Source organism: Fringilla coelebs (assembly GCF_963513975.1).
Source record: "Fringilla coelebs genome assembly, chromosome: 4".
NCBI classification, from domain to species: domain Eukaryota; kingdom Metazoa; phylum Chordata; class Aves; order Passeriformes; family Fringillidae; genus Fringilla; species Fringilla coelebs.
This window is the reverse complement of record NC_140032.1, coordinates 68,894,084-68,908,498: the sequence shown is the minus strand read 5'-3', so window position 1 is coordinate 68,908,498 and position 14,415 is coordinate 68,894,084. Positions and strand designations below refer to the sequence as shown.

The following is a 14,415-nucleotide window of genomic DNA, read 5'->3' as shown; positions in this document are numbered from 1 at the left end:
AATCTGTTCAAATTCATCTGCAAATTCATTTAGACTGATTATACATTCTATTCCCTGCTGTGAACTGGGATGTTTTGTTGGTTGCTGGTAAGCTTTAGAGCAGCTGCACTGTTTCACCCTAGAAATAGCTGAATTTTGTCATATCCTGCAGAGGATGGGAGGACTGGCAGTGCTTCACTCCTTCCCTGCCCCAACCCTTTTCAACATCACTGGCAACTGGGAAGTCCATAGTGATGACCCCTGTTGTCTCCATGTTCTCTAACTCCCCCAGAGGACAAAAACCAACCAGCACAGAGTGCATTCACTGCCTACCTTAGAGACTGTTGGTAGAGTTTGCTGGCATATCTGTGAAGCAAAAAATTCTATTTAGGCACAAAAAACGATATGCAAGTGAAAGAGTACTTAATGCTATCTATCATTTGCTTAGGAGACACTCTGGGTCTTGAGAACAGGGATCTTGCCTTAAAGCCAAGGTCCTGATCTCCTGTTAAGTTGATCCCTCTTAGCTAAACCACTTTCTTTCCCTGAAACTCACTTAAACAGAAATTTTTATAAAACACTTTATGGTCCACATGCGGTAAGTTCTATGCAAGCCACATGTTACAAAAGAAAATGTGCTTTAGAAAAATGACTGTGGCTGTTTTCTCCCAAAAAATACTCTCTGGCTAGTTCAAGCCTCTGGATTTCCCAATATCTGCAAGCTGTGACACTCTTCTGCTTACTCTCACTGTCTGTTGCTATTTTGGTTTTCTAATGAAATCAACATTCTGGCAACTTGATCCGGAACATTTACAGGAGATAGATGTGGTGTTCTGAGAAAACTGCTGAGATGTTTCAGTTGGGGAATTCCAATTATTTTTAAAATTCATTTACTACTGTCTAAGATGCATGAGAGTGGAAGACTGCACTACCTGTTCTTAACCAAGACTTGATTATCCTGCTGTAATTGCTACTTAATGAACTCTAACATAAAAGCAAAGATGCGGTCTTAGTATAATCTGATTAATAATGTATCCCTTATAAAGAACTGTGAATAAACATTAGGCCACCAGTCTGAAAGAACAGCAGAAAGTTAAACCACCCCCTTCTGTGTTTGCTTGCTGAATGTATGGAATTTCTCAAACATTGATATATTTCACTTTTACATTCAAAAGCATCTGAAGCAGCTGTATTTACACTGGTTTTCATTTTATGTTTCCTGCTTGTGTTTAAATTTTCTGATGTAGTAGTGGAGTCTTGCTATAGAGCAGTACTCAAACTTACTAGCAATAAAACAGAGTAGCTGAGAGAGTTATTCATAACAAACTGGTGATTTGTTTGAGTTACTTAAGATGCAAATACTTCTATGTGTGTTCTTACTTTGTGCTTCTGCTTTACTCCACCATTAATGCTGAATATCAGTCTTAATCACAAAGTAATCTGTAAGTAAACCCAAAAACACTGGGTTTGTGCTATTGGATGCCTTTAGTATAAAGCAATTGATGCCTTCCCCATGATCAACAAATATAAGCATCAGAATTTTTTGTTTTTTAAATCCATCATGTTATTTTTACACCATAGAAGTGACAGAGGGATAGGAGATGCTGCTGGAGTTAAAATTAAGGGCAGGAGCAAAATTCTACACCACGCTTGGTGTCACAGCATGTGTGGTAGCTTTGCACTGTGGAGCCACATAAACCACTTGTTCAGCATTTGCAGACATGGGCAGTTGCCTGGAAAACAGACAGATCCATGTCAAGGCCAGCTACAGAGTACATGAGCACCAAAAGCAGAGGCCTGTACCAGAGGCAGAAGGAGCTGAGAAGCCTGGAAACTGGTTCCTGGCAAGAAGATGCAGCGCAACAGGCAAGGCTGCAGGATCAGCAGGGGTTAAACATCAAGGTGTTTTTGGAGGGCAGATTTTTCCAATAGAATCTGCTCCACTTGGAAAGGAATTAGTTATCAAAGAGTTGGAATTCTTGTTCCTATTGCCAGGAATGAAGATAGCTGGATTGCTTTTTAATCTATTGCAGTTATTTGGATGGAGGGTAACATTTCATGCAGGGAGGTCCTGGTTGTGTCACCTCTGCTTCTCTGGTAAAGCCTAACCAGAACCATTCAGAGGCAGAGTGAGCAATGCTGTCTGCCTTTTGCAGGCAGGACTTGATGCCAAGGTGACTTTTTATGTCCTGTCCTTTTGCCATAAGCTCTAGCTGGAACCACCAACATCAGACCCACCGGGGCAGACACTGAGCAAAACACTTCACTGCAGTTGTGTTAGAAACTGCTTCACAAACCTTACAGTTTATTTTGTAATACAGAGGAAAGAGGGAAGGAAAGGATACTCCAGGAGGACTCAGACTATCAAACTACCAAACTACAAGCAGAGAATTTCAGAAGTTATCATATTTCTCAAGGTTTCTAGCAGCTATTTCTCCCATTTTCCAGGCCCAGACCAAAAAATGAGAATTTTCCAGTGTAGTAACAGAACCCAGACTTCCCGAGACCCGTACTGCATTAGAACTCAGTTTTTCTCTGCTTCTCCTGTTCTTGTTTTCACTATGGAAAAATTCATTCTTAGGAGCCTTCCAAGTAAGAAACAATACCTACTTTAAACTGCAATGCAAAAATACTTGATTTTTATGCTGGACTGCAGCCATGCATGTAATTGAGCTCTTTCAAAGAAACCAGTCAAGGGGAGTGAATCACCTCTACACTTGCTAACAGGAAAGAAAATTTAAAAGATGAAATCTGATGCAGGAGAGTATTCATCAGACTAATTTAAAATATTTGTGTTCAATTCGAAATTCCATATTAAACCATATTTCAAAATTTAGTAGATTATTAGGGCCTAATCCATATCTCAGCTATGATGAAAATATATTTTCTAACTGAATATGATGTGATTACTCTTGATTAATTTCACTGTTGTATATCAGAGGAGAATTTGGCACGGTGGATTTCTTTAGCCCAACACACTGGCATGAAATGTTCTCTCAGTAGGAAGAGGGGAGACCATAAAATCCAACTGTTTTAGATGAACAGATGGCTAAAAGGTGCTGTGTTACTTAACTGCCCCCTTTAAATGACAATTCAAAGAGCAGGATGAAGCACTAGGGCAGAGGTGAGGAAAGTGAAACACCTGCTTGCATTACTTACATGCGTGTTCCATTCAAGGCTCTTCCGAGCTTTGGCAGAGAAGATCAATTTTGATTCTCATAGGCTCTGTTAGGAAGAATGTGATGCAGCATCTTCCTGCCAAAACCAGAACAAAAATGACACGTAAATAGCTTTCTTTTTACTTTAGAGGCTTTTATCAGAATTTTTCCAACTACTGAAGCCAAAAATGTAGTCATCCCATCTCCTGGGAATCAAAATGAAAAGGAAATACACACCTAAGAGTCTTTCCAAGTCCCAAGAGTAAATTAGTTCTTACTTGCTAAAACACAGGGATAAGTAAAACCAGCAGTGGAATGGCACCTGGAAACATGAATTCTAGACCAAAAGATTACTCCTAGATTAATAAGAAACAGTAATTCCAGCATCACATTTTTTTTTCCATGTTCACAAAGCTTGCAGTGAATGTGTTTTACTTTCTCTCATAACAGAGTCTTGTAGCTATTTTGTGAATTAATTTTTGAACACAATCTGAAATCCTTGTCTTTTCATAAAGGAAAACCTCAAAATATTTTTCTCTAAGAAGTCCAAGGGAAAAAAAAAAAAGTTTACTTCTCTTTAGCCAGTTTAGGAAATATTTTCTGGTTATCCAAGACTGGCTGTGGTAGGAACAGGTAGGACAAACACCAAAGAAACATGAGAGGCCTTTTTCCCAAATTCTTGTCTCTTTGAGTTATCCATATAATTTTATACATTCTTATGGCTTCTATTTAATGGTGCAGGCCTTTGGCTGCAGAGGGCCTATGTACATGCTTTGAGAGCTTTCATTAATTGGACTGTAGTTACATTCTCTACACAAATTTCCATTTACTCTTGTATAAGTCAGCAATGTTCAGTGCTAACAACATTGTTTCTTTGTTTTGGAGGAAAGTGGCTTCTTTTGCCAGTTTATTTGGATTTTTCCCCTCACAATAGATCCAAAACTCCTAATCTAGGATGACACTCAGTAACCTAAATGCTGAGAAATACCCTCCTGTATTTTCTCTGCTTCTTCCACTGCGCTTCATTTGCCAGTCTTGAAGTTGGGGAAAAAGACAAGAAAGCAGGATTGTTCTAAAATTCCCACCCATCATACAGTGCCTTGCTTTATAATCCACATTAGGGATTAAAATTAAAAGCTTTTACCTTTACTGGTGAGGAACTACTCATGCCTGCTATGAGTGTGAGCAGAGTTTTCCTGTCTAGCCTTATAGGTAGCTAAGAATTATCTGTGACCTCTATATTTGATTTGTTTTCACTAAGAACTTGGTATTACTGGTTTTAGTACCTTTGCCACTTAATGTCTGTGGTTCCAGTGAGCAAATCCTCTTATCTGGCAGTGTACTGCAAGGTTCCTCATGCAATCAAAACATCTGGATTTTATTAATTTGTCTTGTAGGACAAGAGAGTTTTGCTGGGAAAAGATGAAGAGAATCAGCTTTAATGGATGTTAGCTGGAGCCATGCATTTGAACCTTCCATCAATATATTTAATTCACATTGTCATTTTATACCTCTTTTGAAAATTAAATCCTTTCCATGTGTCTCTGTTCCTTGTTGCTTCTTAAGTCAGGAGAAAAAAAACTTAAGGGAGCAATTAAGCAGAAGTTGATTTTTTGACTTGTGTAACATTTGTGGAAAATGATGTTTAGAACTGCCTTCGAAATTTGCTTTTGCCTTATGTAACTAGTGAATTGTAGGACTACAAAAGATGGTATGTTATTAGGCACTGATTTGGGAAAAGAACATGTGCTAAGGTGCCTGACATTGCCCCATTTGCAGAAGCCACTTCAAAAAAATTAATTTGAAGGGATATATTGGAAGAGGTTGTCTTCCCTTCATTTGGAAGAGACTGTGTGCCACGATTTCTTAAGTGGCATGGCTGTGATTTTATAATTTGTTTAATTAAACCAGCTATATATTTACAAGTGAGAGATTTTCTCCACATAATTAACAAAACCAAACCAAACTAACAAACAAAAAAAACCCCACCAAGAACCCACCAAACAATTAGGCACTGGCTTTTTTTTTCCCCCTGCTGATTCTCCCATTTGGCTAAAATCTCATTCAACACTAAATTGGGTATTTTGTTAAATTGTTTACAGATGATAGAGTTAAATCTAGAAAGCTGTTAAAATAAGTATTATTGGGGAACTAGCTTATGTTGATTTTAATGTGGAAAAAAAATCAGATATGAAAAGAAAAAGAAATGCAGAAAAAGGAGGAAGTCAGACCATCTGGGTACTTACAGCAGTAAAATGCTGCCCATAAATTAGAGATCATGATATCCCCTTTCCCTCTGTCTCCTCCTCATTACTAAGGAATGGGTGGAAATGTTTGCATTTTTAAAGAATCCACAGACCTAGGATACTACTGTCGGTGAAATGAAAGCTTTGCTTTTATTGCTGGATGAAAAGACAAACATATGTCTTATTTCTTCTCACATTTGAAGAATGTCTTCTGAACTCAGCTGCAGAAATACTTGATTATTAGATTTCAGATAAATCCACTTGTAGTAAAACTGGTCAGTATCATAAATTATGACAGCACGAGGAGAAAATATATGAACAAGTGGCAGCAGATGAGGAAAGAAAACTAAGGAGTGGTCACCAAGACCACACAGAGCTTTAGAGGAGTTCAAAGCTGAAGTAGCTGACCATTACTGAGATTAGAGAGTGTCATTTTTAACTACAGTCTTCCAAGAGAGACTCAGAAAACAAGAAGTTTGTCAGCCTGCTATCTATCCAAAACAAAGAGGTAAGCTGTAATATGGAACAGTGGACATCTGGATAAATATGACTTATCTGGGAAGAGTTAAAACGTTTTCATAAAAGGAAGTCCTGCCTCGCAAACATAAGGCAGTTCTTTGAGGGGATCAAAAAACACGTGGATAAGGGTGATCTGACTGATCTTGGATTTACAAAAGGCTTTCAACAAATTCCTTCACCAAAGGCTTTTAAGAAAACTAAGCCATAACATGGCTTAGAAGTATAAGGTGATACACATTGGGGAAAAAACCATTAATTCACATATAAAACTATGTGCTTTGAACTAAGCAGCAACCGACAGGATTTGAAGATTTTGAAAGATAATTCCAAGGACACATTAACTCTGCAGTGTCTGAAAAAGCAAATTAGGAGTGTTGGGGTTAGCAAGTAGAGAACAAAATAGATATCATCATGTTATTGCACAAATCCCAACTTTGACTGCTTCCTGAAGCATGTGTGGTGTTGCAGACCCTCATTTCAAAAAGGACTTAGAAATAAAGAGGATGTAGAGAAAGAAAATGAGGAAAATGAAAGGTGTGAGATAGTAAAGGACGGCTAATTATTCTATTCTCTCTTTTAAAAAAATGCAGATATGCAAAAGGTCTGTAGAATAAGTGCCTGGGAAGTGTGCCTGGGGGATTGCTTGGTCACAGTTTTCCTTGATCCATGAACCAGGGGCCATCAAATGAATCTGCAGGATCCAGATTCAAGGCAGAGAAGGTGACTCTTTATGTCAGCATTTAGTTAGGGATGACTTCCCACGCTAAACTAAAGATACTAAAAGTTATGTGGGCTCAAGAGGAAACAACATGCAAAAGTTCATGGAAGAGAAATTCCTGTTACAAAGTACAGAGCTGCCACATCCAGCTGAGGAAATCTTTGAGCAGAGGCTCCCTGGGGAAAGAAATACACCATTTTCCATGTTCCATTTTCCATCTATTATCAGAGACAACATTTCAGGATAGATGGTCTCACTGTGGCTATTCTACAAGTATGGCTATTCCTACCTCATCACAGCTCATCCAGGCTATGGTGCTGGGTTTCTTGACTGGCAGTTCTTGAAGGGAGATGAGCAAGGGGAGGTTTGAGCTGGAAATGTTGTAATACAGATCTCATCATACAAGATCAGATTGAAGCCAAAGCTTTCCCTGTATTTGGGCACAGATAGATTTTCAGTGAGTTCCGCCACTTGTCATTTTCCCAGTTTGTAGGATTATTTGTGACATCAAAGTTTTATCACTTGTCTAAAACTGGATCTTTAGGTTTTAGTGAAACAATGGAGATGGTGGGAGTGGTTAAATAGCTGTAGTTAATATTAGCTTGAAATTTTCCAGTGTATTTTGAAAATAATCTCAGAATTGATGCAATTTCTTTAAACTCTAGAAATTACAGAGACCAAAAAGTCATAAACTCTATTATGGACTCCACTTTAATCTTGATGTCCAGTTTCTGACCAGCATTCAGAAATCCCAAATGATGCAGGAGTGTACAAAAGGGTATGAGTTGTATTAAAAAGCAAAACATGCTTCAATAAAAGCATTTAAGAAATTCATATAAAGCAACTGGGAATTGTTAAGGCCTATGGAATGTTCTTTGAGAGATTAAGACATAGGAAGCCTTGGGTGTCCCCATCATGGGAATAGTTTAGTTACAGACTTCAAATGGTTTACTGCAGAGCAAACAAGAAATTAGCCCTTAGAGGAAAGCAGCAATTTGTTTGAAATTGTTGTTAGAAAAGTCCCTCAACAAGCTGACAAGACAGAAGTTATTTCTCCTATTTTTTTTCTCCTACCAGGATCACAGCTCTTGTCAGTTCAAGCGAAGAGTCCTGTATCACTTTAAATGGACCAGGTTAAAATACCCCCAAAGCTTTATCATACACCAAAATCAAAGAGATCCTGGTGTTCTGTCATTTTTTTCAGCTGAGCAATCACTAATTGGGGTTGTTCTGTTCTAATATTTTACACAGTACAATTATGTGGTCAAAACTGACTGAGACATCTGTATCTAGTACAAATTCCCATCAGATATGTGAGCATCTAAATGCAGGGGTGATTCTCTTTAATTTGGTTTCTCCAATAAGTATATGAAGAAGTTCAGAAGCAGAGATCAGATTTGATTATTCTCCTTTTTACCAAAATGATGAGAGACTAATACAAGCTCAAAACATCCTAACAGTAATTAAGCATTTTGTCACAAACTTGTAACATTTGAAGGACTAATAATTATGTGATAAATTCTGCTCAAACAGATTTTAAATTTTTGTATTTAAGAGAGTGTCATGGAGCATTTGTTGCAACTATTTACTGAAGAGATTTATTGCCATAAAATCTATAAATACTTGCATCATTAGGTTAAAAGAAGACAATTTTGTCTAAAGCAAGATCCTGCCTAGAGAAAGACAAAATCTGTCTGCTACCACAACGTATCAACACTGCAGAAGATAATATGCAGTTAGCCACTTTGTACTATTTCAAATGAGGTGTCTGCACTCCAAAGTTGCCTAGCAAAGTCCCTTTAAAGGCCATCCCTTTCCCTAGTATGGCTTCTCTGATGGTGTTTTCCTAAAGTATTTCATTATATGGCAACCTGTGCCTGTTTTGCTTCTCCAGAGCTGTTGACTCGTAGTCAATAAAGCAAGCACTCTTCCTCCTACTAAATCCTGTTATTGAGAAAGTGGCATTTTCCTCTGTTTGATTAGGGATCTTCTCCCCACCCAGGCTTTGTGTACCTTAGTCTCCTAGAGGACTAATGAAGGACTCAGGCTCCTAAAAGTCTGTCTACTTTTTCCAGCCAGAATATTTCAGTTTGACAGAAGATCCTGTCTCTACCTTGATATTTTGCATCACTCAAGGGGTCATTTAATTGACAGATGCACTGGATAGGTATAAACCCTCAGTGGTTACCTGCTGCTTAGATGCAAAGTCATGTAATTTAAATGGTGAGGGTTTCCTGCAGCCCCAACATCTCTGATAGCTTAGAACCAACCAAGTGGAAACACTTCAGAGAGAGACCTGAGTGAATTTATACTGTGAGGATCTGTGTCCCAGTACCCTGGGTTTCAAAGCAAAAGGTGTTTCTTTCAGAAACTTGTCCAGACATTAAAGACTGCTCACCTGCTGAACACTGTCCTTTAGAACCACCTGAGTTCAAAATGCAACGTGATTTAAATCAGGCTACCTGACTTTGGGCTGAGGTGATAGAAGATAATGCTGTCAGTTGTTAACACCTAGCTAGAGGAATATTCATCCAGTGCTGAAGAACAGTCAAGAACAGTCACCTCTTAAGCCATCCCACTGAATTTCTTTTTTTTTTGGTGCTTATGGTAAGGTTCCCCTTTAACAACACAATGAAACCATCCATTGATAGCATCTGTAGAGGGATCTGATGCTTCATTTTACTAACCCTCGTAACCTCTCTGGTAGGAATGGCAGCAGGCTGCATAAGAACAGGTATTATTAGGCTCCAATAGTGATTCAGGTCAGTACATGTTAAACTATACTGAGGCCAGAGAGAACTAGAAAAAGAAGCAATTCTACAACAGGGAAATGCTGCAGTCCTGCAGAAAGTACATGCAGAGTAGAGATGAAAATCCTAAAGCCAGTTCAGTCGAAGTGAATCAGTTATTCAGAGGATGTACATGGTGTTTCACTTGAGATTCTGCTTGGAGTAAAAATGCAAGAAATGGGTAAATTAGAGTTTAAAACATCTGGCACCATTTACTAAAATAAACTTATTTCCCAAATTGTCACAGGGAAATGTACACTTCTTTTTGCCATTGTTTTGATTTAGCAGGCAGGAGAGTCATGTTTAAAGCCAGCCTTCTCTGCCTCACGGCAGAGTCTCTGCGTGCATTCCCTTAAGCTCCAAGTTCACTTACTTTACTTTGAAGGTGGGCTGAGCATCGGAATCTGACGAAAGAGTGGGCTGTGCCCTCGCTGCGAGGGAGCTCTTCCACTGCCCTCAATGACTGCATTTGCTCGTGCAGTACACAGCAGCAGCAACAGTGTGGTGCTCTGGGTCTCCAGCTCTGCCCGGCAGACGGATCTCCAGCTCGCTGAACGTCTGCAAGCCAAGTTTTTCATGTTCTCCCGTCTGTGAATGCTGCCCAACTGCACCAGGAAAATGGGCACAGGGGATTATCTCTGCATTGCTATGAGCGGAGGGGCGCCGTGGGGCTTCAGGCTGCAAGGGGGCAAGGAGCACAAGCAGCCTTTGCAAATCGCCAAGGTAGGAGCATGACAGAAATATGTTGTTGGAGTTTTGTGGGCACAGATGACAGGAGCACTGAGTTTAAATACGTCCTGCTTCCAGGGAAATGGTTGGTGTGGATCTTGTTGTGATGCTTGTTTGAATTCTCTGACGGGTTTCTCAGAGATTCTACAGGTGCTGATTCTGTCAGTTTCCATAAAAAGGGATTATTACTTTTGGGTAGCTTGCAAATTTTGTTAGATGCTGAATGTTTCACTTGTGACATGATGTGTGCCTTTCAGCTCCTGTTTGCCTCGCTCTCTGGCTTTGAGTGCACTCGGCACATCGCAAAACTCAATCTCATATTAGGAAATGCTGCTTCAGTCATCTATTTATGATAGTTTTTCTACTCTGTTCGTAGAATAAATACAGCTTTATCATGAGAAAATGTTCTTACTATTTTGGGAATCCTGGAAAGCATTACACTGACTTATCTCTGGTTTTGGAAAGTTATCCAGTCTCAGAAGCAGCTTTAATAGATGCCAAACGTCCCCTCTTATATTTCATGAGCAACGCTGAAAATTACTGGACACTTTATAAATTATCTGCACGTATAGAAGGACGGCAAGACAGACAGTAGAAGTTGACAATAAATTAAAAAGAGGAACTGGTAGTCCCAACTTTCAGAAATAATTTTTCAAAGGTAGTTTTGTTAAAAATCAGTGCTCACTCCAGTGCAACAATGAAGATTTGTCATGGTTATTAAGGCTTATGTAACTGTATGGAGCTGCATTCTGTTCCCTTAGACAAGAGGGACAAATTTTGTCCAGAGCTCTGAGCTCAGCAAAATACCACTGGCTGAAACAGTACAGGGACTGATCATCATCCCATCAGCTCTGCCTAGTTAAACTGAGGGAGAGAGTTTAAAATGTGTCTTATCTCCATCCAGTATCTTGGTAATGCAGTACACTGAGTGTGTTTGTTTTACTTTGATACGGTGTTTTCCATCAGTAGTTTAGTATTTAAGCTGTAACTTTCTCAGGCTGTCAATACAATTGGGTATTAGTTAACTTTAATTTACTGTATCAGTTAACTTTTTCAAAAAGAGCAGAAACAATAAACAGACCTCACTTTATAGGAGAAGATCCTTTCAGCTCCTCTGTCAAGAAAAGAACATATTTCGCTCTTCTTTTCACTTATTTCCAGCCTATCATATTAACCATATCCAGTAACAGAACTGTGATTTATTGAGGGTCTGAATAATTTTTCTCATTCCTGTTAAGTTTTTTGCTTGTTTTTCTATGTTTTTTTCCTACCAATGGACAACTGTTGCTGTGCAAGCAAAGCCTCTGATAACAGATGGCAGTGGACTCCTGCCATCTAGTGAAAACTTGTAGCTAGGACTTAAAAATGGTGAGCAACGGTAAAAGGCAAGTGGCCTTGATTACATAAAATCAAAAGTAAAACCCACAAGATTCTGACTAAACTTTAGTTTTCCTGATAAAAATGGTCTATTCAAGGGTGGGTTGTTTTTTTTTCTTTTTTTCTCACGTTCACATTCTAGACTGGGCCACTTAAGCCTGGGTACTAAAGGCTGGGACTTGAGATAGTTTAATGTATGTTCAGTAATACACAGTATTACTGAATACTCAATAATACACAGTATTTTCTAATGGGAAAATCTCCAGGAAAACATATATTTAGAAAATAATAATATGTATTTTTAGGAAAAAACTCACAGATACAAGTTTGTTTTGCTGTAAATGAAAGGAAAAGCTTCAGAGGGGTTGCTTACCTTTGTTAGAGCGGAGGGAAGGGCACTCGGGTTCTGGTCATGAGTGGAGAAGGGATTGTGATATAGTGGAGAGGCATATGAAATAGAGGAAAATGAGATAATCCATTAAAACACATCAGGACACAAAATTCCCAAATTTACACTACCTACTCTTTGATAAAGGAGACATATTGTTTTTAAAGTTGGTGGGATAAGTCACTGCTGCTCACTGCCGGAATAGCTTTTACCAGTTTGTTTTATTCATTTTTAAATCGTTTTATTACATTTATAAAGAATATGTAAACCATCCCCCTCTCTGCCTAGCTGCTAAAACATATGTTCAAGTAGCATTCCCACTAAAATCCATGAGAGTTTTGCCTGCAGTATAAATTATAGTCTTCCTTTACCATGCAAAATGTATGGAGAGATAAAGGCAAACCTTTTACCAAAAAATATCTCAGTACTTCTTCACAAGTATTTTTGCAGATAAAACAGGCAATTTTCATCAACAAATAATTTTACAACCACTAAATTAAATTCAAGACCTTTCAGTAAATTTGAAGTGTGAGATTGCAACAAATGGGTTTTTCTGAAGTATGAGAAAGTATCATTCTGCTTGTCTATTTCAAACCCTTATTCAAGATATAAATTTGACTCATTTTCTGTAGAGGTATAAGAATTTATATTTATTTATATTTAACAATTCTCCTCCTCTAAAGCCTGGCTCTGTGCAACAACTTACTTTGTGAAGTCCAATAATGTTGCAAAAAACTTATTTTCAGTTGACTTATTTTCAGTTAACTTATTTTCAGTTAAAAAGAATTTGCATATTCTATATACTGTTGCAATACAATATAAAGTATTTTAAATGCTATGTCCAAAGACACACTGTGCTAATAAAGTTATCTAATAAATGGATTTTTTTATAAAAAAGTTTAATCATGAATCCAAAGCTAAGGAAAACATTGCTTATGTGTATCCCTTCACTAAACCATGTCAGTGCTGTGCTGTAGGATGGTTTCCCAAAGCAGGAGATGGGAAATCTCAGTGTAGCAGTGACCCTAGAAGGATAAGTATTCAAGGTATATAAAAGCTAAGCAATGCATGATGTCCTTTACGTTTTACCATGAGACACATGAAAGAATATTTTTGAAATTAATATCATTGTGGTTTTTCTTGAAATTTTCTTTGCCATTTTTAATTTAAAATATATAGAAAATAATGGCTGATTTTCTGAACTAGCATTGGAAAGAAAATCCTGTGACTTTTCCTATTAATACTTAACAATAGTTTACAGTAAAGTTATATCCTTAAAGAAGCATGTCTTTTGCAACAGGTAATTTAATGGAGTTGTCCTAGAGATGATTTAGATTTATACTCATCTACAATGGGACTCTATTAAATCATCTTCATAAGAGAGATAGATTATTCTGAGCACATTTGTTACCTACACCAAACATTAATTTGATGGACTCATTTTTTGTATCTGTCAAAGTCTTGGTAATTCATGTTTGGGAACTTAACCAAATAGTTCTAATATTAAGGGAGGCAAGTTACATGACTCTGACCTACAGGCACTTCAAAGGCAATCCAGATCAGTGTCCTAAAAGTAAAAATATATGGTTGCTTACAAGGAGGCTTCTGCCACTGCTTTCCAAATGGTAGCTTTACCTTTGGCTCAGTAATGGCATGTGACAACTGGCTGCCTGGTCATTTTAGACTTGTGCCCTTGTCCATCAACAGGCTCAGATTTCAAGTCTCAGTTTCATCATTTTGGATTCATTGCAACCTGAAACAGAAAGTGAAACTCAAAGACTTGGGAATAACCTGAACCAACAGTGTGAAAAGGAATATCTGAATATGATTACTTAACACTGGATGTAAGTGTTAGCCCACAGAGGTGGGCTGTGTTGTGGTAGTTTGGCTTTTTCTCTGCATTTATCCAAAATACTTGACACATACAGAACAACAACAAGAGATTTTCTTCAAGTTGACCTCTACACTTTGTCTAGCAGAAAAAAAAATAAAGGGTGAGAGATGTTAGCACAGTTATGCTTTGGATCCTGAGGTAAGGCAAAACATACCACTGTCACATATACGTGTGTAATGTATATATTAGTAAACAGTTGGTCTATCCACAAAAGATGTTGCAGCTGCTGGGTTGAAGGAAACCTTTTAAGTGGTTGTCATGCTCTTAAATTGTCAGCCTGCCTGCTCACACTTGCAGGCAGGTAAATGAGGTTGGTTTCTGAAAGCAGGATCTTCCTCTCCACCACTGCTTGGAACGGCAGTTCTCAGCCAGCTGGGTGAAGGCTCAGCACTGAGCTAACAGCACCCTGCTGATCCCATTGAGTTTGTATCACTTGACATTTTAAGCAGGATTTGAGCTTAACTTTATGCAATAGCAATCAGCAGAACAAGTCATGTTTAAAACGTTCTTTTTGAACTTTGGCAGCAAAGGAGGGCAGTTTAGAGTCAACCTACATGATTTTAAACACAACTTGCCTTACTTGGCCTCTATTTAAAACTGTTTGTTTAAATTTGCTGG

At 38.2% G+C, this 14,415-nt stretch overlaps 2 protein-coding genes across 3 annotated transcripts in view; one reads left to right on the top strand and one right to left on the bottom strand.

Annotated features, from left to right (window-relative positions):
- Positions 1–9,929, bottom strand: part of SEC24D (SEC24 homolog D, COPII coat complex component) — a 55,938-nt gene extending 46,009 nt beyond the window's left edge. The window contains exons 1-3 of one of the 2 annotated variants that reach the window (XM_084204688.1): positions 9,783–9,929; positions 4,424–4,549; positions 3,139–3,234 (exon numbers count right to left, since the gene is read on the bottom strand). In XM_084204688.1, coding sequence (XP_084060814.1) covers positions 3,139–3,151 — 13 coding nt within the window. In that variant the 5' untranslated portion in view covers positions 3,152–3,234; positions 4,424–4,549; positions 9,783–9,929. The remainder of the gene's footprint in view (positions 1–3,138; positions 3,235–4,423; positions 4,550–9,782) is intronic. The other variant, XM_084204685.1, reaches the window with a different exon arrangement.
- A 17-nt stretch (positions 9,930–9,946) lies between these two features.
- The window catches only part of SYNPO2 (synaptopodin 2), a gene marked incomplete at its 3' end in the record, with an annotated part of 74,396 nt that continues 69,927 nt past the window's right edge, over positions 9,947–14,415 (top strand). Inside the window, exon 1 of the mRNA XM_084204681.1 lies at positions 9,947–10,132. Coding sequence (XP_084060807.1) covers positions 10,004–10,132 — 129 coding nt within the window. The 5' untranslated portion in view covers positions 9,947–10,003. The remainder of the gene's footprint in view (positions 10,133–14,415) is intronic.